General features: G+C 41.1%; 2 protein-coding genes across 10 annotated transcripts in view; one reads left to right on the top strand and one right to left on the bottom strand.

Moving 5' to 3' along the window:
• Positions 1-26,036, top strand: part of LOC129059957 (glutathione S-transferase-like) — a 32,073-nt gene that overhangs the window by 4,947 nt on the left and 1,090 nt on the right. For 3 of the 8 annotated variants that reach the window (XR_008526209.2, XR_008526212.2, XR_008526210.1), the window contains 3 exons: positions 3,338-3,438; positions 3,535-3,676; positions 5,674-5,805. Coding sequence is in view for 4 of the 8 variants with exons in the window: in XM_054557635.1 (XP_054413610.1) it covers positions 3,542-3,676; positions 5,674-5,805; positions 8,530-8,700 (438 nt within the window). In the remaining 4 variants the exon portion in view is untranslated. Of the gene's footprint in view, positions 1-3,337; positions 3,439-3,534; positions 3,677-5,673; positions 5,806-8,529; positions 8,835-26,036 lie in introns of those variants that run through there. The other 5 variants (XM_054557636.1, XM_054557634.2, XM_054557635.1 and 2 more) reach the window with 4 other exon arrangements.
• TMEM14A (transmembrane protein 14A) lies at positions 9,988-25,798 on the bottom strand. 2 transcript variants are annotated; one of them, XM_002817000.5, is made up of 5 exons: positions 25,592-25,798; positions 19,619-19,704; positions 14,944-15,045; positions 12,406-12,493; positions 9,988-10,564 (listed from the first exon to the last, which is right to left on the bottom strand). In XM_002817000.5, the coding sequence occupies exons 2-5, from the start codon at positions 19,686-19,688 to the stop codon at positions 10,525-10,527; spliced, it is 300 nt and encodes a 99-aa protein (XP_002817046.1). In that variant the 5' UTR covers positions 19,689-19,704; positions 25,592-25,798; the 3' UTR covers positions 9,988-10,524. The 2 variants fall into 2 exon arrangements, with proteins under 2 accessions (XP_002817046.1, XP_009240229.1); XM_009241954.4 differs by having other exon boundaries at positions 25,662-25,761.

The raw sequence follows: 26,036 nt of genomic DNA, 5'->3' as shown, positions 1-26,036 counted from the left end.
CAGAACACAGACCCAGAATTTTCGGAGGAGGAGCATTCTATCCCCACGCAATTGATTCTAGAAATGGTTGTTGGAAACTACCTCATTAATCTCTGGTCACACCAACATCTGCCCCCTGGCCTCCCAGACATCAGTTAATTCCCTTGTGCAGACATCAGTCCTTTTACAATAGGCAGACCCATCTACAAATTGACAAAATAGTCTTATCTTACCTGGGGTTTATAACAGCAACCCTAAATTGTAAATTATTGAGCAGAATTAGAAAACCATTAATTGGTAAACAACAAATAATCCATCTTTACTAAACGAGAAGTGTTTTAAATAAATTTCTGAAGCCATTGTTTTATTTCAAAAATGCATGTGTTTTCAGAAACTTAGCTTTAAACATTTCAATGTAGTAAAAATTTTTAAATTGATCTCGTATTTTTAAATCTCAACAAAAGTTTTCTCTTGCTTTCTAGTAGTTTCTCACTGACTTAGAAACCAAATTTCTGCTGAAACCAAATTACATCCCTGCAGTGTAGTCTAACATGTTCTCCTGTCTCTGTATTTTTATAAATTGGTAGTTGGGTTTAGAGGCTTTATCAGATTCAGGTTCTAGTCGGTTTTGCAAGGCTACTTTCAGTGTCATTGTGTCTTCTTTATGATATCAGTAGCCATTGATGTTCAGTGCTAACATTCCTTCTGCATCTATTACCTGAAATATTCTTTTTTTTTTTTTTTTTGAGACGGAGTCTCACTCTGTAGCCCAGGCTGTAGTGCAGTGGTGCGATCTTGGCTCACTGCAACTTCCGCCTCCTGGGTCCCAGTTCAAGCAATTCTCCTGCCTCAGCCTCCCAAGTAGCTGGGATTACAGGCACACACCACCACGTCCAGCTGATTTTTGTATTTTTAGTAGAGACAGGGTTTCACCATGTTGGCCAGGCTGGTCTTGAACTCCTGACCTCGTGATCCACCTGCCTCAGCCTCCCAAAGTGCTGGGATTACAGGCATGAGCCACCGCGCTCGGCCTGAAATATTTCTATAAAGAAAAGCTTCTGCTAACACAAGAAAGGGGCTAACAAGAAAAATAAAAGATCAAAAAAGAAAAACAAGGGTCAGGAACAGTGGTTCATGCCTGTTACCCTAGCACTTTGGGAGGCAGAGGCAGGTGGATCACATGAGGCCAGGAGTTCGAGACCAACCTGGCCAATATGGCAAAACCCTGTCTCTACTAAAAATACAAAAATTAGCTGGGCATGGTGGTGCTCACCTGTAATACCTGCTAATCGAGGGGCTGAGTCACTTGAACCCCGGAGGCAGAAGTTTCAGTGAGCTGAGATTGTGCCACCGCACTCCAGCCTGGTCAACAGAGCGAGACTCTATCACAAAAAAAAAAAAGAAAAGAAAAGAAAAAACTTCCTTTCATCTACTATCTGGTTACTTGGACATACAGTTTTCAAGACTGATGCTTCTTTCCCTTTGTTTACCAATTTTCCAAATAATGAGTTGTTTCATTTGCAGTGACCAGTTAATTAGTGTTGTTTTCATATCATTATGAACTCATCAATTTAAAACATCTTTGATGTGTTTCAGTTCACTTCAGGTGTCATTCTTATTTATGCTCAAATTGTCCCACCTTTGGCCAATGGGAGCCAATGGGAATTTTTGGTCTGACCTGAGTGGTCTCTGATAACTTCCTTATTATCTGGTATATGATAATCCCAATTAATTCTGAACATCTCCTTCTCCAGACCTGGACTCAGTCATTTCTCTAAGAAGCTCTGGTTCCTTTTAATGAAAAACAGTTTTTAAATAGATCTTTCATATAAACTAAAAATGAATTATTTTCTATTAGTGCTTTCATTGGTATATTATTGTGATAAAACCTTGTACATGTTAGAAACTTTGTATTTTAAAACTCTTTCAACTGTATAAATCCACAACAATCCTAATACTCAGAATACTACTCTTCTGGTTATCTGTTGCTATAGAATATGATCTCTCATGGTGCTGAGTTGACAGAGCTCAGCCCAAGTCTCTCATGGAGTGCTTTACTCATGTGTCTGGCACTTGGGTTGGGAGGGCTGGTGTCATGCCAGATCCCTATTGACTTCAACAGGGATGGCACCATGTTTGAGAGTCTGAAGAAGAGACCTAGAGGCAGCAAACAAGACTTGGGATTTATTGAGGGGACTTACATACAACACGGTCCAGTGGTGGCAGGCTGGACAGGAGAACCACTACCATTTGTAAAAAGCATGCTGGTTATATAGCATTTTCACTTAGCACCCTCTCCCTTGCAACCTCCACCTGGCAACCTTTATGTAACCCAGAACAAAGGGCCTCAATCCCTTGCATGGCCTGCATACCATGGGATGGGCCAGGGGTTCAGATGCTCCTCATAGATAAGGAATGAATCTCTAGGTTGGCCACTCCTGGATTCCTTAGCTTGGATCTCCAAACACACATTCTTCTTAGACCATAGGACCATTCTCAGGGTATTGCTATCAAGTGCATCTGCCATATAGCTGGACCATATGGGCCTAGAGGGGCATTGGTCTCTCTCCACATGCCTTCTTCACAGGACTAGCTTGGGCTTCCACATGGCATGAGGTTCTCAGTGTAGTTGGACTTTGTACATAGTAGCTGGTTGGCCTCTGAGCAAATGTTCCAAGAGAACCCCGTGGAAGCTGTGAGGCTTATGTCCTAGATATACAAGTCTAAGGACATTACTTCCTCACATTCTATTGGCCAAGCAAGTCTCCAAGAGCCACTCAGATTCAAGGGGAGAATGAAACTTACTCTCAACAGGAGAAGTAGCAAAGAATCTGAGTCCATTTCAAGACATGCACTGCTATTGTAGGTTAAAGTTAAAGGAACTGTGGTTCAAAAAGATTAATAAGAGACTCATCTTGGACCCAGACCAAAGTTTCCCAAGGCCCACACCAGTAGTCTCACTATGTCATGGTGTCTTGTCAAACGTAACATCCATGTTTCCATACATTCTGGCACAGAGATGTGGGTGGTGGCAAGTGGGAACTTGTGGAGTAAGTTTTGTATTCTATGAAATTGCTCTACTACGTTTGAGAACCTTCAATCCAGAGGGAGATGTGTTTGGCAGTGCAGAGGCCCTTATTACCTCTTCTTCCACATGTATCACCAGTAGCAGCATGGGTGATCTCACTATTATTACAACAACTAAATAGCCATAACTGATATTTGCCCAATTTGCTGTTTGGGATTACTTTAATACTTTGTGTGTTATGTATTTTATTAACACTAATGTTACATAATTGATAGTCACACACATATAATTGCTCACACACTTTGATCCCACAACTTTTCTATCTCCCAGATGGATCTTCCCTAATATTTCAAAGGAACAGCATGCCGCTGAAAACACTTGGCTTTAGCTCCTGGAACAATGTTCCATGAGAACACCTGATAACTAAGCAGGTAAAACTGAGGCACTACTTAAAACGTTTCTTTGGCCCATTAAATGAGAGTTCCCTTTACCTGTAACTCTTTTCTGAATTAACACCCTTTTTCTAGGATTCACATGTATGTAGAAGGCTTGAAGGACCTGAGTGACATGATTATGTTCTGGCCACTCTCTCTGCCTGAAGAGAAGGAGATGAATCTTGCATACATCCTTGAAAGAGCCACTACAAGATTATTCCCCGTCTGTGAGAAGGTAAGCAACAAACTCCTGCCCTGCTTTATGACTTGGATCAAGGGGGAGAAAAACAAATGAAACTAAAAATAGACAAAGAATTTTATCAATAAAGATCTCCAAACCCTTTGTGAAAGCTCAAAATTCTTCCCCTACGTGCAGTTATACAACAAATCTGCTCTCCTTCCTCCCACCCTAGTCTTCTGGATTTTATTTTTTTTAATTTTATGCATAATTTCAGCACTATTTGTGGTTCTGGTGCTGATAGAATTTCAGTTCCTGCTTTAAAATAGGGCCTTACAAATAAGATTCTAAGGGAGGAAATCCCACACTAATGAAAGAGCTGGGGGAGAGGGGATGGATATTATTTCTAAAATACACTGGACAGTCCTGGGGCTCAGGGCTGTTTGTAAGGTTAGAATTCTAAGCAGTATTCTAAAAGTTAAAAAATTGTTTTAAACATAATACTTTAGCGTTCATGTCTCTGCATTTTTAACAGCTGTAAAATGCTGTCTTAAAGCTTGCACTTGGTCAGGGTTGGATGCCTTCTTTAGTTATTAATGCTCTTCATCTCCAGGTGCAGTCATTATAATATTAGTAAGTCGAGGAAAAGATGATGAAAAATGTTAGGGTTTGGTAAAAACAAAGAAAAAAGAGCCAGATAAGTTTTTCAAACTCACCTGCCATGCTGATTTAATCTATCCTTATTGGGTTGAATAAAAATAGTTCTCATTAAATGATTTAATACATATATTTGAATATATTCATCATGATCAACAGTTTTAGAGCCTAATCATGTAACATAGATTATCTAGTTGATACTTATGTATTTGGCATAGATGACAGATACCCTAACTCCTCGGTTAGACTTTTCCCTTAATTATACCTGGTGAGTTCCTAGCTCCAACTGGATCAAATTGTGAATATTCTAAACCCCTAGGTTTTCCCCATATTGTTTCCTTCAAAAGTGTTTCAAAGATAATATATTCCTTTGTAATCAGCATGTAACTTAAGATCTTTTATCATACAAATACTGACAACAGAGTGAATGTTTACCACCACCATGTGGTAAACTAATGCATGAAGTTTTTGTTGTAAGATACTATGAAATGCAGACTTCTCATAACTAAAAATGTGACTGTAACTGCACTAACAACAGTGCTAATAATAATAATAATGGCTCACTTTACTGAGTGCCAAGTGCTGTGCTATACAATTTGCATGCATTAATCCATTTAATCTTTATAATAACTCCACAAGATACTATGTGGTTGCTTCTTCTGTAAATAAGGATAAATTATTTCCTCATTTACAGATGAAGCAACTATATCTTAAAGAAGCAACAGAACCTGCCCAGTGTCATACAACTAATAAAGTTGGAACCTGTACTTGGGTCTCTCTAGGTCCTGATCCTATGCCCAAGTATCAAAACATCATGAAGTCTATGGCCTAGAATGTACTTTAGTGACCACCTCCTCCAAACTTACATTTCATTTTGTATTTGTTCAATTTTAACTCATAATTTACAGCCCTATTTGAAGAAAATTTGCTTATAAAAATGAGGGTTGGGTCCCCCTGGGAATGACACTCTCCCTGCAAACACAGTACCTTCCAAAGAGCAGCACACCTAAAGAATCCACCCTGAGATGGTGCAAGGAGAAAATACCATCATCCCAGGAAGAGCCACCAATGGAGGGTCTGGTGCTAAAATCACTCTACAGAGGTTCATGGGATAGGTACAGGGAGAGGAGATGAAAAGAAGACAAGCACATGAGATAAAACTGTTTCCTATGTTGAGAATAAGTCAGGAGGATTTAAGCTATTCCATTCCTTTCACCTCACGAAGCCCAAGAGAAATGGGGTTTCTGTGAGCTCACACAGGTAGTCAGTGGCAAAGAACAGATTAGAAGCCAGGTCTCTTAACTTCTAGAAGACTTTCTGCCAAATCAAGCTGACTTTAAATTATATGTTAGGTGTGTCCTTCATCTTCTACCTTTTCCTTATTAACCATCATGCAGGCACTGAGAGACCATAGACAAGATTTTCTCGTGGGCAATCGGCTGAGTTGGGCTGATACACAGCAATCTGAAGTCATCTTAATGACTGAAGAGTGCAAACCCAGTGTCCTCTTGGGCTTTCCTCTGCTACAGGTAATGCTATCCAAGTAGCTCCCAAGAACTGCAGGGAGAATGAATTTGGATTATCCACTTATTCTTTCATTCAGTCATTCACCATCATTTATGAACCTACTAACTTCTTTATGCCAAGGCCTGTGCTAGAAATACAAAGATGCCCTCAAGGCAGCTATCTCCTGGTGAAACCAAGCGCATAGACTGGTAACTTCAATATAATGTGGTAAACTAAAATGTAACATGATAAGAGAAAGCAGATGTCTTGAACTCCTGGGCTCAAATGATCCTCCTGCCTCAGCCTCCCAAAGTACTGCGATTACAGGCATGAGCCACTGCACCTGACCCATATTACATTATAAACATGTTTTGACATTGTTAGTCTGCCTCATTTCTTTACAATGTAGTCTATTTTTGAAACTTTTCTTGATTATATGTATATTCCATTTATTGTGTTCAGAATAACCTTTTAACAAGAAAGAAATATTTTAATTGTTACAAAAACAAAGGAGGCAGATACTAGAAACTCTGCATTTCATAAAACAATGAAATTTTGTTTAAATGTTTTCATGATCATCTTTCCACAGACATCATTCATTTTAAAAGTCCTAGTCAAGACCATTAAGCAGCTTCATCTTCTATGATATTAAAAAAAAAACCCTAGAGATTTAAAAAACAGTAAAGAATTTCACTATCTTTATATATTACATCTTATAAAGCTATTAAATTTTTCAGTGTCAAGAGTGAAACATTGCCCCATACCTCGCTTCATCACTGGAAGGTGGACACCTGATTCAGCAATACTCATTAACTGCTAGGTAGATGACCTGTGTTGACTGTAGTAAAGCCATTTTACAATCAACTTAGGAAGTAATAACACCAGCCAAACACACAGAGACACAAACATCAAAAATGATATGTTTAGTATGTACAAATAGCTATACTTGGGGCATGGCTATCAAGTAACAAGACTGATTTAATACTTTACAGTCATAGCACATTAAAAATATATTGCCAGAGGGATAATGGTCCCACACATGAAAAATGTCTATATGGAAAAGGCTGTGATTTATTGCAAAGCATAATATATAGCAAATTCCAAGGAAGGGCAAATCATTTTTAAACAAATCTTTAAATTTAATGGCTTAAGCCAAAGCCTCAGTTACTTTTTGGAGGATTCATAACAAGTAGGGGTTGAAGAATGCTTTTCCTTTTTTCTTTTTCTTTTTTTTTGAAACGGAAGTCTCACTCTGTTCCCCAAGCTGGAGTACAGTGGCACGATCTCGGCTCATTGCAACCTCTGCCTCCTGGATTCAAGCGATTCTCCTGCCTCAGCCTCCCGAGTAGCTGTGACTACAGGTGCACACCACCATGCCTGGCTAATTTTCGTATTTTTAGTAGAGACGGGTTTCACTATGTTGGCCGGGCTGGTCTTGAACTTCCGACCTCAGGTGATCTGCCTGCCTCTGCCTTCCAAAGTGCTGGGATTACAAGTGTGAGCCACTGCACCTGGCTTCCTTTTTTTGATGTACTTTTTCTTTTTTTTTTTTTTTGAGATGTCACTGCAACGTCCACCTCCCAGGTTCAAGTGATTCTCCTGCCTCAGCCTCCCAAGTAGCTTGGATTACAGGCACCTGCCACTATGCCCAGCTAATTTTTTTTTTTTTTTCTGTATTTTTAGTAGAGACAGGGTTTCACTATGTCAGCCAGGCTGGTCTCAAACTCCTGACCTCATGATCCACCCACCTCAGCCTCCCAAAGTGCTGGAATTACAGGTGTGAGCCACCACACCTGGCCTTTTTTTCTTTTCTTTGTTCTGATATTTTTGTTTCTTTTGAAATGTCCTTTTCAGTGGAACTGGATGAATAAGACCTTTTCCTTTTTTAAAAAAATTGCTTTTCTCTTTGCTTTTTCTTCTTCTCTTTATTCTTTTTTTCCTGTAATGCTTGCAATTTATTCAGTTCTTCATTTTATTCATCAGTCTTCACTGTTTGCACTGCTGACATCCAAAACTATGTCCCTTTGGGGTCTACTTGGAGAAAGTTGCAGCATTCAAAAGTCAGGTGACCAGGAAGCCATATTTTTTACAGCCTGCTCTGACACTGTCCTTGTTGCAACCTGGGACTGCCATGATGGTGATAAGAGGGGTTGCTGGAGACTCTGGCTTTCTAGAACACGCTTGCTTCCCATTAGCTGCAAGGACGAGGCACCGCCAAAGTGGCCACTTTCACCCGTGCCACAGCCTAACCTGATTTTAAATGGTGAAAATCATAAACAACTTAAATGTCTAATAATAAACTGAGAAACATCTACATAAATGAGGATATGTTCATTGGATAGAATTCTATGCAGCCACTTAAAGTTTTCAAAGATTACATAACATGAAAAATGCTTCTGGCATAAGAAAAATGAGGACTTCTCTTTATTGTATACCAGGATGCTTTAGAATGTTTGTTTTTATAAATAATGTTGCAACAATATCTTTGTAGGTATAGATTTTTCCACATTTAAGATTACATCATTAGGACACAATTTTTAAAATGGAATCACTTCGTAATAGCCTATGAACATTTTTGTGGTTCTTGAGAAATACTGCTAACTTGCAAAGTGGCAGTATCACTTTGCAATGTCCACAATGTATGAAAATCCCAATTATCCCCCACCTCTACCAGAATGTGGCTCATTTGCATTTTACTTTGTTTGGTTATATTCTTCTCTCTTGGATAGTATTCTTTTGCATTTTAGAAATTCAAGGCCAGAATCAGCCACATCCTCACAATTAATAAATTTCTCCAACCTGGAAGCCAAAGGAAGCCTCCACTGGATGAAGAATCCATTAAGACTGTGAAGAACATATTTAAACTTGAACGTGGCATGTTTCTTAAAAACATGAGCACTGCAGTAGCTAAGTATTAACAAATGAAACAAAGTCTAAGAAACGTAGTAAATATTTCACTGTGCATTTGTAGCAGACCCATAAAAATATCATAAAGCCACATTAATGTAATAAAGTAATAAAACATGAGGAAATAAACTGCCTAATATCTGTTAAGTTAGAGAGCCTCTTCTACTTTTCATTAAACAAGAAAACACCAATTAATCAGAGCCATCCAAATATGAATCCTTCTGGATTCTACGTATTGCAAAAGAGTAAAATAACAAATATGCAAATGGATGCCAAAGATTTCTTTAAAAACAAAACAAAAAAAGCACACAGATCACTATCATTCACTTCTCCAACCTTTTGGGAAAAGTCCAGGGAACAGCATAGCTTCAAACCAGTGTCTTAAACTTTCAATCACTAGAGTATTCTGCAGACACAGCATGTATTTCTAGGATCAATTTCACAGTTAGTTTCTACGTCAGTATCATAATCAGTTTTGACTATAAGCTGCTGTCAGTCTGAATCTGGAGGTTCTCCTCAGTCATCTCTGACAGCTAGCAAGTGAACAGAGCACCTCAATGACGACGGCTTTTTCCAGCCTTGCCTGTGGTAACAACCTCTTTGCCACCATTAGGATTTATGGGATTTTTTTTCTTCTTCTTTAAATTGGGATTTTTTTAAGTATGTCAAATAATTTTATCTAGATTTCCTATTTGGTTCAACTGGTACAGCTTTTTTCTTCCCTTAATTGAATTACTTATCACTGAAAGTTTAACAACCTCCTTGAAAGTCAGTTGGGAAAGGTAACCCATCGAACAGAACCATATGAACTCTGCCGTTATCAGTTGAGGACCCTACGCTTTCACTTAAAGAAAGGGTTTGAAATATGACACCACTGCACATAACCAACAGGATAGGAACTGTAGATTTTTAGAGCTCTAAAGGGTCGATCATTTAGTTTGATTCCTCCTTAGGAATGAGAAACTGAGTCAGAGGGAAAGGAAATGACCTTCCAAAGAGCATCAAGGGGGTGGAAAAATTGGGCTGGGATTCAGGTCTCCCGATGTTCAATTTGGGCCCTAAAAGTGCCTTGGACATTAAAAGTTATAACTATGCCTAAAAATAAAGTGGTAATTTGAAACAAAATCGGTTTTGTTTCAGAATTGTTACTCTTTCAGAGAGAAAAAAATATCTACTCCTGAGGAAGTAGAATGTTGGCTTAAATAAACCCTCCTCAACCCTTTTCGTTAATAATTGAACATTTAAATGTCAAAGATGATTTGAGTATTCAGAGGAAAAACTAACATGAAAGAAGCAGGTTTGAACCAAAATGTCTTTTATTTGAATACTGAATACATTCAGTTAGGACATAAGAGTGTGCTAAGAATAAAATTTTTTAAAGAAAAAAATAGCACTGGCAGCAATACAATTAAAATGGAAAAAGCATAATTTCTAATAATTTCAAATATAACACAAATGACAAATAGATACATTAGCATTCTGTGAACTCCACTTAAGAATTCCTTTATGTGACAAGTTGTAGTTTCAGCTTACTTGAGACATGAGTATTTGGAATTTTCAAAAAATATCAAATATATAAAAAATAGACACAACAAATGGAAGAGCGTATCATGATTCATTAGACACTTTTAATGAAAATAGTGCTTGACAATTAGAAAACAGTTAAAATTTTTGCTTTAGAAAAAAACTACCTCAAACTAATGTTCATATTAGAGGTGACAGTGCTATTTGTGTTTCTAGCATTCCATATTGAAGTTTATCTTTTAAATACGAAAAAAGTGCTCTGCCCATTACAGCAGGATGATACGAACTTAGTTTTCTGTTCCTCCAGATGCTCAGAGCAGCAACAAGACAAGTCTCAGGATCATCATCAGGCTGGATTTAAAATACAACAAAGACAAAGGGAGAGTCACTTTTATCTGGCATAAGACAGCAAGGGCCATGCACTCGCCTACCCGGTAGTGTTACTAATCCTTGGCTTGGGGCTCTCCCAGCTCAACCCCTTGGAGGATTAAAACATCCCAGACATAACTGAATTAGCCACTTTAAAATGCTCACTAAATGAATAAGGAAAAATCAGAACCTGCTGTCCTGAAAATCTTGGATGAGGGTTTATAAGAGAAAGGTTTGGGAAGAAACAAACTTTCAAAAGCTAGTAAAATAAAGCAACTTGAAAAAATAATCGAGGACCAACTTGGGGCAGTTACTAATTCAATCTTAGCTACTTTCTATTAACTGAGGCCTTCTTCTGGATCCATAAACCCTACTTCTTTTTTTCTTTTTTTTTCTTTCTTTTTTCTGATGGAGTCTCACTCTGCCACCCAGGCTGGAGTGTAGTGACACAGTCTTGGCTCACTGCAACCTCCACCTCCTGAGCTCAAGCAATTCTCCTGCCTCAGCCTCCCAAGTAGCTGGGATTACAGGTGCCCACCACCACACTCGGCTAATTTTTGTAGAGATGGGGTTTTGCCATGTTGGCTAGGCTGGTCTTGAACTCTTGACCTCAAGTGATCCACCCGCCTCAGCCTTCCAAAGTGCTGGGATCACAGGCATGAGCCACTGCACCCAGCCCATAAACCCTACTTCTGATTCTTCCCACAACCAAGTATCACTTTTAGAACAGGGCTATAACTGGAAAGCTGTCTTTTGTAATCCACTCCTCCTCCCCTCCCTGAAACATAATACATAGTCACACTAGAAAATTATACACAAAAGTAGAAAGAGGAACATTACAATTATTCATCACACTATCACCCACAGAAAAACACTACTAACAGTTTGAAATATTTCCTTCCTGTTTTTTTATACACAAACATTTTTTTAATCACACTATATTTGGTTGTTTTGATCCTGTTTTTATACCTTATTATGTCACTAAGATTTTCCAATGCCACCAAATCATTTTTGAAAACATAAAAATGTAATGCTCATTCAATATTCCATTAAATGGACAAAACATTTTTTCAAACATCTCCTTACTGGTGAACTGTTAGGTTGTTCCTAATTTTTCAGTCTATTGTGTTTTCTCTAGAAATAAAGTTACAATGAACATCAGTCTTTGTGCACATCTCACTGCTTTGGAATAAATTCCAAAAAGTGAAAATGTCTATCAAAGGAAATAAACATGTTTATGGCTTTCAACATATAAAGCCAGCTTTCTGGAGAAATTTTTAAAATGTTATCTCTAAATTTTTATTTGGTAATATGCTTAATCTCATGGATAGAATTACTGGATCAAATTAAGAGAAACTTGAGGCCCTCTGTTTATCTTTTAAAAAATATTAAAACTTCTCTCTTAAAAACTCTTAAAAATATTAAATTTCTCTCCCTTAAAAACTTGAAATAACTGTATCACACTGTCACTCTGTCAAACTCTCTAAAAGGGACTGAGTATTAGATTTAAATGAACACATTTACTGTTGCAGATGGGTGAATCTTGAGGAAAAATGAGGCTGAGTTTAGCTCTTTCTTCTGAAAAAGGCAAGTATGCCTATGTGACCAGATACTACAGCAACACTATGCGTATCCAATAAGAATGTTCATGGGTACATCAATATCAAAGACCCACTGAATCCATGCTATCTCAAGGTTTTTACTGTCATGCTTATTATAACAAAAAGGACTTTGATCTTTCAAATTAAAATTGATGTTTCCCCAAAATTCAGCACTTCAAAACAACCGCAGAGGAAAGTATTGATCAAAATAGTTTTACTTACCTTAAACCTGCAACCAGACCAGCAGGCATTATTTTCTTGGACCTCTTAAATCTCACACCCATTATGGTAGCCAGGAAGAAAGCTGTAACTGAAAACCAAACTAATTCATGAACCAGAGTTTCAAACATGTTATCAATGCTTGTGGGAAAACAGTGGGTACCATTTAAAGCTTTCTAACATTATAACTATTATGGATAGGTACTGAGTTGCCATTGTCTTGAAAAGATAAAGTGCTCTATTAAAACACCTCATGGTCGGGCCAGTGGCTTACGCCTATAATCCCAGCACTCTGGGAGGCAGAGGTGGGTGGATCACCTGATGTCGGGAGTTTGAGGGCAGTCTGACCAACATGGAGAAACCTCGTCTCTACTAAAAATAGAAAAAAAATTAGCAGGGCATGGTGGCACATGCCAGTAATCCCAGCTACTCGGGAGGCTGAGGCAGGAGAATTGCTTGAACTGGGGAGGCAGAGGTTGTGGTGAACTGAGATCATGCCATTGCACTCCAGACTGGGTAACAAGAGCGAAACTCCATCTCAAAAAAACAAAAAACAAACAAACAAAAAAACACTTCATCACCTTGTCGAAAAGGTTTCTGGGTAAACAAACATGTTAAAATCCATTCCTGAAATATCTTCAAAAGAGAAAGACTTTGTTGTTGTTGTTGTTGTTGTTGTTGTTGAGACAGAGTCTTGCTCTGTCACCCAGGCTGGAGTACAGTGGCGTGATCTCAGCTCACAGCAACCTCCGCCTCTCGGGTTCAAGCAATTCTGCCTCAGCCTCCCAAGTAGCTGAGATTACAGCCATGTACAACCACATCCAGCTAATTTTTGTATTTTTAGTAGAGACAGGGTCTTGCTATGTTGGCCAGGCTGGTCTTGAACTCCTGGCCTCAAGTGATCCACCGGCCTCAGCCTCCCAAAGTGCTGAGATTACAGGCATGAGCCACCACGCCTAGCTAAGAAAGTCTTTTTCTAACCTAAATTTCTATTCAAAGAACACTCCTCGAAGGCTAGCACTGAGCTTTATTCAACTTCCCTCAGAAACGCTAAGTAGCACACTTGGACCCACAGGAGACACTCATTAATGTTCAGTTAACTGAATATAAAGAAAATAGTTCATGTGTCTTTTACAAGTAAGATCTGATTAATAAAAAAAAATACTAAAAGAAGGCTGATTGGTTTTGTTTTGTAGCATTCCATTTTGGAGAATTTGATGCCTGAAGACTAAATAATAGTCTAAGCAATAGTATTTTATTCAGAAGCATCATGTCAGCCTTTTTGGAGCTGTATCTATGAAGGGAGAGGTAGTTTTATGTAAGAGATTAGGACATCAATGCCACAATTTAAAAACGGCTTTCAAAGAAAAACTGTTTATTGATATAAAAAATAAAATGACTGACAATAAATACTTGTGAACTATTTAAATGCATATCAATAAAAATCCTAATATCACTATATCTGGCTGACACATCTAACACAACCTCATTACTAAAAATATCCCTAGTCCCTTATAAAAATAACTAAAGAAAAAAAAACCCAAATCTCTCTCTCTCCTTCAAATATAGAACAATTTTGTCTTCATTTATATTTTTTTCCATACACGACCAAGGCACTTTGAATAATAAATCAACTAGAGAAAATATCCTTGGTATAGTTTTCTAAACCTTCACTGTGTATCTCTTTCAAGTGAGATGAAAGTCAAGTGTCCTGGTGACTTTAAACACACAGGTTTCCATTTTTTCTGTGGATATTCTCCCATTAAGCTTAACAAGGGAAGAAGCTAAAAAAGCGTCAGCCTTGCTTTTTTAGGTTAAGTCTTAAGGCAGTGCAGAATCTAAAAGATGTTTGTGAATTAAATGAAATAATGCAAGGCTGTCTCTTTTTTAGTTATTTTCACAGCAATGTAAAAACTATGCTAAATATGCATTTAGGAGAGTTAGCAGAAAATCTGAAAACAATTCCTTGCTTTTCCTAATTCAATTTTTCTAGTAACAAGGTTTTATAGAAATATTCTTCTGAGTTGGAAGGCCTGGTAGCAGCAGTACCATCTTTTTTTTTTTTTTTTTTTTTTTTTTTGAGACGGAGTCTCTCTCTGTCGCCCAGGCTGGAGTGCAGTGGCACGATCTCGGCTCACTGCAAGCCCCGCCTCCCGGGTTCAGGCCATTCTCCTGCCTCAGCCTCCCGAGTAGCTGGGACTACAGGCGCCCGCCACCACGCCCGGCTAATTTTTTGTATTTTTAGTAGAGACAGGGTTTCACTGTGTTAGCCAGGATGGTCTCGATCTCCTGACCTCGTGATCCACCCGCCTCTGCCTCCCAAAGTGCTGGGATTACAGGCGTGAGCCACCGCGCCCGGCCGAGTACCATCATTTTTTATCAGGTCTTTCTAGAAAGGAGTAAGTGTTGTATTCAGCCTCAACACAGGCATATGGCCATTTGCCATTTGACTAAATATGCTCTAGTATATCTAGCATAGGGTATCAAAAAGATCATCTCCAATGTTTCAGTCTCTGTAACCAGGTAAAATGCCTTACTTACACAGTGACACTTTTACATCTCGTTTGTCATTGGAGACACGGTAAGCTCCATAGCCAGCCAAACATCCAACAAAAAGACCAGCAATCAAAGACAGAACACCACCTGGGAGGGGAAAAAAATATGAGATCACAAAGAGAATCCCAAAATGAAAGGAATTCATTCCATTACTTCTAGTATGATACAGGCACCTTCAAATGTATTCCTACTTGGGCACAGTAACTGGACAAAGCCAGATTAAGAATAGGCCTCTTCATGGATACTTTCTAGGAGATGACTGTTTCCTGCTGAACCCAAATACAAGGCAGAGGAGCCCTGAGGGCGCAGCAGTGCAGCGGGGTTAGATGTCACTTGGGGAAATAAGAAAACCTGCCTTGTGCTGGTGGCTTGGACATTGATTGCATGATCTTGGGCAATTATTTAACTTCCTTAAGCCCTTCTTTTTTAATTTTTCCTATTCTCTTTGCCTCCTTTTTGTGATGAGGTTGTGATGATAAAAACTAAGATGCAAAGGTATTTTTAGTTTATAGAGGTAAAGACAGAAGTGCTATACAAACCAAGCAATGGTTCCATCCTGAATAATTAACAAACCTTCAAGTCTCAAGATGTCAGGACTCAAGGACTAATAGAGGCCCTACCAAGAAAGACGAAGAATCAGAATACTGACCCCAGCTACCCAGTCCCTATCCCATGCACTCACCCCACCAGTACACTCCCAGCCCCCAACCCACACACCCACCCCAGAGCACTGTGGCAAACACCAAGCACTTTCTGTGCACTGGACAGTGGGTTACATGCCAGTGACACTATGAATAAGACACACACAATCCTTGCTTCACAGAACTCACCCTATTTAGAATCTGTTAGGTTAAAATCCCTGGGGGGTAGGGTCAAAGTATCTCATTTTTAAAATATCCATTGGAAATTCAAATGTGCAGCCAGGGTTAAGAACCACTGCAGCACATGCATACACACACAACACACACACACACACACACACACACACAACACACACACACAACACACACACAAAACACATACAACACACAAACACACACACACGACACACACACACACACCGGAGCAGCATCCTGAATGAGAAGACAAACACGCTAGGTTCTAGTCCTAATTCTTTCACTTGCTGGCTAAAGGACTCTGGCTAAGTCACTTCGCCTCTCTAAGTTTTAGCAGTTGTAAAACAGGGTTAATCATCCATGCCATATATATATATATATATATATTTATAAATATATATATGCCATATATATATATTTATAAATATAATGGCTTAGAATGTTACAGTTGGAGATAATGTTAAATTACACATTGTTTCCCCCAAAAGCTATTCTTCAAACACAGTAAGATGATCTTTTAAAAACATACATCTGGACAGGTCACTCTCCTAATTAAAAACCCTTAGTGCTTCCCAAAGCTCTTGGGAAAAATAATCCAGTTTGCTATATTGTGGGAACCCTGGCCTTCTTTCAGTTCTCTGAGTATACCAAACTCTATTCGTCATGGCTTTCAGACATACTGTTCCTTGTGCAGACTGCTTGTCTCTGCACTGTTCACTTGGCCAAGCGTAGCTCACCTTCGGATGTCTGCTTAAGTGTTGTCTTCTCCAACCCACCATTCTGAACGAGGGCCCCCATCATAGTCTTCCACTATTCCTGATCATATGTTTATATGCTGTTCATGGATTGAATGTCAGTCTGCCCTTACTCACTTGTGAGCGATTGCTGTTTCCCCAGGGCGAGACACAGGGCCAGGTACATAGGAGCACTTGATAAACACTGATTTAATGCATCCCTGTTATGTATGGGTCATGTTCAAGCAGAAGATACCAGATAAGGATATTAAGGAGATTAAAACACTTTCTGAAATGCACAACTAGGTGACCATTAAGGTGTCTTCTCACCTAGAGATTCTATGATGCTCTTTTCTGTATACCCTGAAGATTTATTTACTGTTAGGATCACTCCACCCCACCCTCCCCACCACCACCATACATGCACACTTAAGTATGTGGAGAAAGTGGCAGTGTCTACACTTCAGTCTTGATGAGATCAGACAGCAAACAGCAGGGGCAGGCTCACCAGTAGCAAGAACCAGGAAGGTTCTTGAGACATTTCATCTTGCCTGAGGAAGGTGGCAGGACTGTGGGCTGTTTTACAAGAAAGCCACGCTGGTGGAAGGAAGCAAAGATCCTGAGAACAAGCTCAGTGCCCCATAGTGGGGGCGACAAGAAAAGCAGCTCTAAGCTCTTTCCTTCCCACTTCCTGGGATGCCTGATCTGGGTGGGGCAGTCTTGGAAGAGGAGTTTTAAAAGGAGTTGAAAGATGCATCTGGGAGCTTCCCTGCAGGTGCTCTTGTGGTCCTCCGAATAGCAGCCTGCCCAGCAAGCGCACCTGCACCTCTCTGGAGGGATTGCTGTGTCAGTGCCCTTCCCTTCAACTGGAGTAGGAAGGTGTAAGATCTGGTTCAGCCCTAGTGTGGGACAAGGCAGGGAATGCCATCTGGCCCTCTTTCACTCTGGGCACTCGGTGTTACCTGGCCTAGGAAGAGCCTCCATATCATAGCATCTTCTTGGTCATCCACCTCTCTGGAGACCTACCTGGGAGGAGGGGTGAGCCCGGGCAAGCACAGTGCTCAGCATCCTGTGTCCCGCCACTGGCTGCCCTCTCTCCCCACTGTACCCCCAACAAAATAAAAATCTATCAGCTTCTCCGTTTAACCCAACTTGTGTCTCACAGCTGGTCTAGTTTAGGATTTGGATACATCTGTGTCCTCCCACCAAACACCATTTCGACATCACATCTTTCACCCACCCAAGATTATTCTCAATAACTGTCCCGTAGAAGGGTCTCCTGGCCCAGCTACACAGGACTCATACCTAGGGAAGCTCTAAGTCAAAGGAAAGTTAACTCACTTTACACACACATTCTAAGACATTCAAGCCACTGGCAGCTTAGAACATAATACAAAACTAGAGTACAAAACTAGAAAAAGGTATTATGCCTCATGGCTCACAGACCTCCCACTGGCAGGGCAGTAGCAGCAGAAAAAAACAAAAATATTAAAACTTTATTCTATGCCAGGCACCATGTGAATGTGTACCATGCAACATCTTATTTAATCCTAACAGATTAATTTACAGGTGAGGAACTGAGGCCCAGATGTTGAAACACCTCACCTGAGTATCAGTGCTAGTAAGTGGCAGCGTCAAGACTGCAATGCAGGAATGCTTGATTCTGTGGCCCATGCTTTTAACCCACATTATACTACAAAGTGAGCTTCCTTGTGAACCCATAATACCCTTGGGGGCTTCCAGGATCACTTAGTGGGGGGCTCTTGCAGGAGGCCAAGGAACCATATTGTGCAGGTGGACAACAAGCCCTTGAAATCAGAGACCTCACAGCTAATGTAATTTCATTTGTTCCCACCAGCTGGTAAACAATGAAGAGATGTGAGTTAGAATAAAATGATTCCTTACACACACACACACACACACACACACACAAACTCTATCTCTCTCCCCGCTGTCTTTCTACCTCTCATAAAGGCAGGCAAAAATGCCCAGATGTTCTTTTCTGTTCTGTAATAGAAGTTATTTAGACATTGTCTTTGACAATGAAAATTTTTTTTAAAAAACAATCTTATCAGCATTTTAAACTGAGTCCTTTTTAAAGTAGATTGTGAAACATCAACCTCTGAGTAGTTGGTTTACAGGTCTTACTTTGGTGCCATCATCTTTTTTTTTTTCCTTCAAATACATATCTCTAATACATACATTAAGACAGAAACAATGAACAAAAATCCAAGGTGAATTACAGGCTTTAAGGAATCGTAGATGACGGTCAATTCTACCTGCCAGCACCCCAGCTACAAGAGCTATACTGTGCTTCTGGTCTTTGACTTCTTAGCAGCCTTTAAGGAAGGAAGCTAACTGGTAACCATGCAGACCTGGCTTTTTCACTCAAATTCAAGTCAACCACTGCCAAAAATATAATACCCTTTGAAATAAAAAACTTCATTTAAAAAATTTCATGAAAATGTAAGAGACAGTTTGTCAGAAAGATTATTAAAGGTTATATATATATATATGAAACATAACTAGGAGACATCATGACTATAAATGATTCTAAAATAAAAGTAAAATAAAAAAATTTGACCTTTCCTTTTTCTCCATGAAAACCCTTTAATTGATTACCTGAGTTTCCGTTTCCCTCCCCCGCCCTTTTGGACAAAGGTGAAGAGACAACTTTGGATATGATAACTGAATATTTAATATTTAACAATGTTTTCATTGCAACACACAGGATCAATATAACTCAGTTTTTTGGTACCACGATTATGTAAAGCAAAAAAAAAAAAACCTCATTTAATAATAAGCAGTGGTCCTGAAGGAGATTAAATCAATTAACTATGCAACTGATAATGAAGTGAAGTGAGAGTTTTGTGGTGGAAGAGAGGCCCAGAACCCCAACGCTGGAACACTCTGTCGTGCCCAGTCCCACAGAAGCCTCTTCCTTTCATGAGTCCCTTCCAAGACACGCTGGTCTTCAGCCACCTCTAAGGCATCTTTAGCTTCTCATCCTACTTACAGAGCTTCAGATGACCTAGCACAACCTCCAAACTCCCACTAATTCCCTTTCATGAAAATTTGGGTTAGGCTTACCTCTCCGCTTATATCCAAAAATGCTTCCAAATGTCACGAGGGCTGCATAACCAAAACCGATCAGGTCCATTGGCAAGGTTGCAATTCTAAAGCAAGGGGGAAAGGACAAATTATACAAAATAAAAAGCTTTGGGGAGGGAATGTATCTAAAAATGATATGCTTATATGGTTTGGCTGTGTGTCCCTACCCAAATTTCATATTGAATTGTGATCCTGAGTGTTGGAGGTGGGGCCTGGTGGGAGGTGATTGGATCATGGGGGTGGTTTCTAATGGTTTAGCATCATCCCCCTAGTGCTGTTCCATGATCTAAAGTTCTCACGAGATCTGGATGTTTGAAAGCGTATAGCACCTCCCCCTTCATGCCCTCTCCCCCTCCTGTCACCACGTGAAGACATGCTTGCTTCCCCTTTGCCTTCCACCATGACTATAAGTTTCCTGAGGCTTCCCCAGCCACGCCTCCTGTACAGCCTGTGGAAGGTGAGTTGATTAAACCACTTTTCTTCATAAATTACCGAGTCTCAGGTAGTTCTTTAGAGCAGTGTGAGAATGACTAATACAAAGGCATTCTACAGAATTACAGAAATTAATTTCTCTAATCTACTAAAGAAAGGGAAGTTCGGCCAGGCATGGTGCTCACGCCTGTAATCCTAGTACTTTGGAAGATCAAGGCAGGCAGATGGCTTAAGCCCAGGAGTTTGAGACCAATCTGAGCAACATGGCAAAACCCCATCTCTAGTAAAAATACAAAAAATTAGCTGGGTGTGATGGCATGCACCTGTGGTCCCAGCTACTCAGGATGCTGAGTTGGGAGGATTGTTTGAGCCCGGGAGGTTGAGGTTGCAATGAGCCATGATTGTGCCACTGTACTCCAGCCTGGATGACAGAGTGAGACCCTGTCTCAAGGGAAAAAAGAGGTTCAGACTTCACCTCTTCCAACCCTCTACTTTCCCCTTCATCCTCATCACTGTTAAGCACACTCTGGGGGATACCTCAAGCTGATTCTCCTCTGCCTGTCTTCAAGATCTGCCATACTCTCAGCTGTTCAATTGTTTCCACTTCCCCAAATAAAACTTCTGCTCTGGTCAGCCAGGTCTCTTCACTGAACTGTGACACTACAATCTTCACTTTTCACTTCCATGCCTGAAATGTCCTCCCTCCCTGTCCACCTCCAAAAGCCAGACTATCCCCTGTATGCCACCTCCCTTTGAACCTTCTCCCCTGACTTCTACCCTTATTAATTACCTCCTAATTTCCTTGACTCTAGTCTGTACTATCAAAGTGATCTGGAGCAAATGGCTTCTTCCTCATCTAAATTCCTTAACTTCCACAACTCCATCTTATAATTCTTTCATGTCTGTACAGATATTAGTCCTCTCATTCTTTACAGATGGATGTCTGTAAATCTGTAAATTAGTAAGTCTGTAAATGTAAAACTGTAAATTAGTTTAATTCAGTTTAAACAATGGCTTTGTCATTAGTTTCCTTGCAAGATAGCTTTTCTGTGGTAGCAGAGACATCCACACTTAATCAATGGCAAATCACTAAAGAATACAATATAGCCCCAGCATGAAGTTAAATGGATGACAATGACATCCTACTGTGCATCATAGCAGCAGCTGAAACATACCCAGTGGTGAGAAGTTCCACTGAAACCCTGCCCACAATTCTCTCAGATGCAGTAGACAGTGTGCCAGCCACAGGCTAGAGATGTGGCCACTAGGCCTCGGACCATGCCCCTCCCTCACTCTCAACTCTCCCTGAAAGTTAGGAGAATAGATTATAAGAGTTCCGGAGTTCTTTACAGCTTTTTAAGTTCTAAGACCCCCAGTGGTGCCTTTATTTCTGAGCTTTCTCACATCTATATTTCCTCCACAGGGAAGGTAATTATCTTTGTAAATGTGAGGAATGGCACATGAGATTCCTTGCATATTTTTACAATTTTCTCATTGCTTATCATTTAGGTTAATGGGCCTTTTATCTCCCATTATCAATTGGTAATAAATTAACGTAGAACAGAAAAAGGGGCCAGGCGAGGTGGCTCATGCCTGTAATCCCAGCACTTTGGAAGGCAGAGGCTGGTGGATCACTTGAGGTCAGGAGTTTGAGACCAGCCCGCTCAACGTGGTGAAACCCCGTCTCTACTAAATATACAACAAATTACCCGGGCGTGGCATGGTGGTGCATGTCTGTAATCCCAGCTACTCAGGAGGCTGAGACTGGAAAATCCCTTGAACCTGCGAGGCAGAGGTTGCAGTGAACTGTGATCGTGCCACTGCACTCCAGCCTGGGCGTCTCAAAAAAAAAAAAAAGAAGAAGAAGAAGAAGAATTTTGAGCTGATCTCAGAGTCATCCAGTAGAACTTACTATGAGGAAGGGTATGGGGGAGGGAATCTGAGGCACAGGAGATGACAGCACCAAAAAGGAGGCAACACTGAAAAATGCTCAGCATCTGCAGGAAGGAGAATTAAAACAGGAGAGCTCATCTGTGGCCGAGAAGTGGTGCAGTAGAATGTAGCATGTAGGCAGAACCTGGGTCCAAAAACCGTTTGCTGACTGAATGATGGCTAAACAAATAATAATAAGAGAGGTTATAATGTTTTTGAGCAATTGCTATGTGCTAGGTGCCATTCTAAGGCATTCTAGGTGCCTTACATGTATCAACTCATGTAATCATGACCACACCCTGTGGTATGTACTATCATGATTATGCTCATTTTCCAGATGAGGAAAGCGGCGCACAGAGAATGCAAGCAATGCCTGAAGGTTATACAGCAAAACAAACATTTCTGACTTAGGGAAGTCTCAGTCCTAACCTCTATGCAACATCACCTCTGATAACTGAGTTAGCTGCTGAAAAAAGTGAATATGTAAACCAAACATGTTCTTCAGAGTTTTCAATTCTGGATCAATCACATGCTCTTCATAGCTTAAAGTTGTGACCACAGGGCACTGTGTTCCATCTGGTAACTTACAATGTTCAGCCCCATGAACTTCTCATGTTTGGTCCTACTTGCTATCTTTCTAAAGGAGCTAACCATATGCTATAAGGTATGCTTATCTTCAAACCTGATACCACTACTTACTAGCTGTGGAACCTCAATAACTCAGTTTCTCCATCTTTAAAATAGGGATAACAAAAATATCTACCTTATAGGATTGTTCTGAAAATTAAATGAGTTAATACTGTAAAGCACTTAAAACAGTGCCTTGCACATACTGAGCACTCAACAAATATTAGCTGCTCCAATAATAATGATTATTCTTCTCATTCACCCTTACACCTATTTTAAGCTTGACATGTGTAAGGCTATTACTATTTCAGCACACTGAGAAAACTGAGGTAGGGTGAATTTGTAATTTAGTTAATGAATCATACCATAGTATTATAACATATATTTGTACTCAATTCAACTTAACAGCTATTTATTTAGCATTTTCTTTAGGCAAGGCAGCAGGAAGCAATGGTAAGTGCTAAGACATGGCCATGGTCCTCCAGGAACTATGGTAAAACAGAGCTGTAGGAGGCAGGTGTGTGAATGAGCCCTAAGAGGAGAGGTGTGGGTACCATAACAAGGAGTGGCACCCAGCAAGGACTGCAAGCCTAAGGACACCAAGATAAGACAGGGTCCCAGCTGGGACCTTGGAGAGATGTTGTGCCAAACCCCTATTAACCTCAATAAGGAAGGCAACAGGTTCAAGAGGCCAAAAGAGACCCATTAGGGGCTTACAAACAGAGGAGGGAGTCCAGTGTTGGTGAGCTGGGCAGGAAAACAATCGCTTGCAAACATCATGCAATTTATGCAGCATTTTCACTTAACACCCTCCCCTCAATGACCTCCACCTGGCAACCTTGATTTAATTCAAAATTCAAGGCCTCAATTCCCCGTATGGCCCCTGTTCTACGGGACAGGTGGGGCAGGGGCTCAGATGTTCTTCACAGACAAGAAACAAATCTCTGGGTTGGGCAGGCCTGTGTTCCCTAGTTCACAAAACACATTCAGGTTCATCTGCCACACAGGGTCATTCTAAGGGTATGCTTTAATTATTGCTGTCAGGTGCATTTACCCTACAGGAGAGCATGAGTAAGTCAAGTGAAGAGGGTGCAGGGAAGGGTGTTCCTGGCAGAAGGGAGCGCACGTGCAAGGCCCTAATGGCACAAAAAAGCATGTTCTCAAAATGAAAAGTGCAAGGGGCTTGTGAAAAGACAGGGTGCTGGTGAGAAAGACAAGGCCATACACCCACATAAGCCCCGTAAAGGGAGTCTGGTTCCGTCCTAAGGGCAATGAAGGATCACTGAAGGGAGCCTCACAATCAGATTTAAATTCCAGCAAGCACTTCCCAGTTGCAGTAGTGAAGATGGGTTGTGAAGTGAGGCAGGGAGATAAATCGGGAAGCTGTTGCAGTAAAGTAAGCAAGAGCTTTGTTGATAACGGTAGGCTTATCTAGAGAAATGGCAATGAGAATGGAGAGAAGGTGGACAGATTTCAGTAGTTCAGGAGGTAGAATCAGCAGAATTGAATTCGAGGCGGGAAGGGAAAGTCAGGGGTGAATCAGAGATGACTCACCCCTAGGTATCTGGTTTAGACCATTAGCAGAAGTAGGGAGTCGGAGAGCCTCATGCTATTCCCTGAGACAGAGGACATGGGAACAGCAGCAGGTGTGTGGCGGAGGGGGAACAGGGAGGTGGCTAGGAATGATGGGACGTGTTTGGAATGTATTCAGTCTGAGACGCCCAACACACAGTCCGGAAAACACCCTTACATACAGACCTGAAGCTTATGAGAGTTCTTTCATTATCAGTTGTAACTTCTAGACCTAATTTTCTCCTAAAGCCAAGTAGCTGTTGTGAAAGATTAATTCCACTCCATCCTGAGCCCCCCAGCTCTTCCTGCGATCTTCTCTTGAGGACCCATACCCTTTTACTTGGTTGGGATTCTCTCAACTCTCAGCCAGCCAAGCTCCTTGAAGGCAAACCAAGGTTCAGTTTATCTTTGTCCTCCTCACAGCACCAAGAATCCTGCCATGCACAAGGCAGGTACTTAAAATACTTGTTAAATGAATAAATGAGTGAGCGAACCAAAGGAACAGCTTCTGCCTGAAGACATTCTGTAACTGACCTACGCAATACAGCTTTATTGCCAGGAAACAGGCAGCCCCTTAATCTCCTTAGTGAACTGACTGTTGTTCTAAAGAGGCAAAATAAATCTACTCCTAATGCTTGCAAGAAGATTCTGTTCTCACAGAGAATATTCAGACAAAAGAATCACCTTTTCCATGACGGAGCCATGTGGCCAGGCCAGAAGCACACATTAAAGCCAGAAGCTGTGTTAACATGGAAGGGATAAGGTGTGAGAGGATGTGCACAGCACATCACACGCTCTCATCACAAATGCGATGCTCAAGCCTTGGAAGGCCTAAAACGCATCTTGGATGCAATGCAGCAAAACGATTTACCATACCAGGTGCAAAACAAGGTGACAGGGGACAGCCTCGCTGCCCACCCCAAATCCTCCAAAATTTGGAGAACTAAGAGATTTTCGGTAAACTGTTATATAAAAAGCATTTTCATATGCTAAAGATATAACAATTACCTACCCTTGAGCTCTTGGAGGGCACAAAAGGCACATTTTCAAGTGGGGTCTGGGTGGTGCTGAGAAGGTTAAAATCCTGCCAAGCATTTTACAATGGTCCATGAGCCCACCCCACCACCCCAGCGCCAGGAAGGTAGGAGGCAGGATAGGTGGGATATTTAAGGATACCAGAAGGCAGAAACTCGGAAGGAGGAGAAAAATGATACCGCGGAGGTAAGACCGATGCCCTGCAAAATCCCCTCAAGGTCCTCTGCATCATCGTTTGCTGTACAGGTTTGGCGCGGGGGAGGGGATGCCCACTAAGCAACGCCCCTTATATTTCTGCGGTTTTGTAAGAAAATTCAGAACAGGAAGGTCTCCATTGCGGGATGCACAGCTCACCTGCAGCCCCAAGCCTTCACTGCAGCTGAAAAGACAGAAGTCTGAGGCCAGCTGCCGCCAAGCGCGGTACCTGGAGTCCGGAAGCAGGCTCCGCACCAGCACTGTCCCACTCGGCGCCCCACCGTCTCGCGCTGAGCAGAGGCCGCTCCCTCCTGGAGACGCCCTCCCTGCCGCGCGCATGCGCTATGTCCCTTCTCGCCTTGCAGGGCTCCGCCCGGTCCACGCCCTCCGGCTGAATCGGGGCGGCCTGTAGGCCAGGCAGCCAGGAGGCTCTATGCTGCAACATCGCGGCGGCAGCGGGACCCGTTGCTCCGTCTATCCTGCCTTCCGCCCTGTCCTGGAGCCAGGGCTGGGGTTTGCTGCCTCCCGCCTGACGGAGCGGGACTGGCAGGAAGCGTGTTTGCAAGAAGCCAAAATTACAGAAGGGGAAGATTTTTTTTTTTTT

The sequence above is a fragment of the Pongo abelii genome, chromosome 5 (assembly GCF_028885655.2).
Source record: "Pongo abelii isolate AG06213 chromosome 5, NHGRI_mPonAbe1-v2.0_pri, whole genome shotgun sequence".
NCBI lineage: Eukaryota > Metazoa > Chordata > Mammalia > Primates > Hominidae > Pongo > Pongo abelii.
This window is presented reverse-complemented; position numbering and strand designations above follow the sequence as displayed.

Coding starts and splice junctions, on each gene's coding strand:
- TMEM14A (XM_002817000.5), bottom strand. CDS start 19,688: ATGGACCTGATCGGTTTTGGTTATGCAGCCCTCGTGACATTTGGAAGC. Junction 15,046..19,618: donor TTTTGGATATAAGCGGAGAG/GTAAGCCTAACC, acceptor TTCCCCTCCCAG/GTGGTGTTCTGTCTTTGATT. Junction 12,494..14,943: donor AGATGTAAAAGTGTCACTGT/GTAAGTAAGGCA, acceptor TTTGGTTTTCAG/TTACAGCTTTCTTCCTGGCT.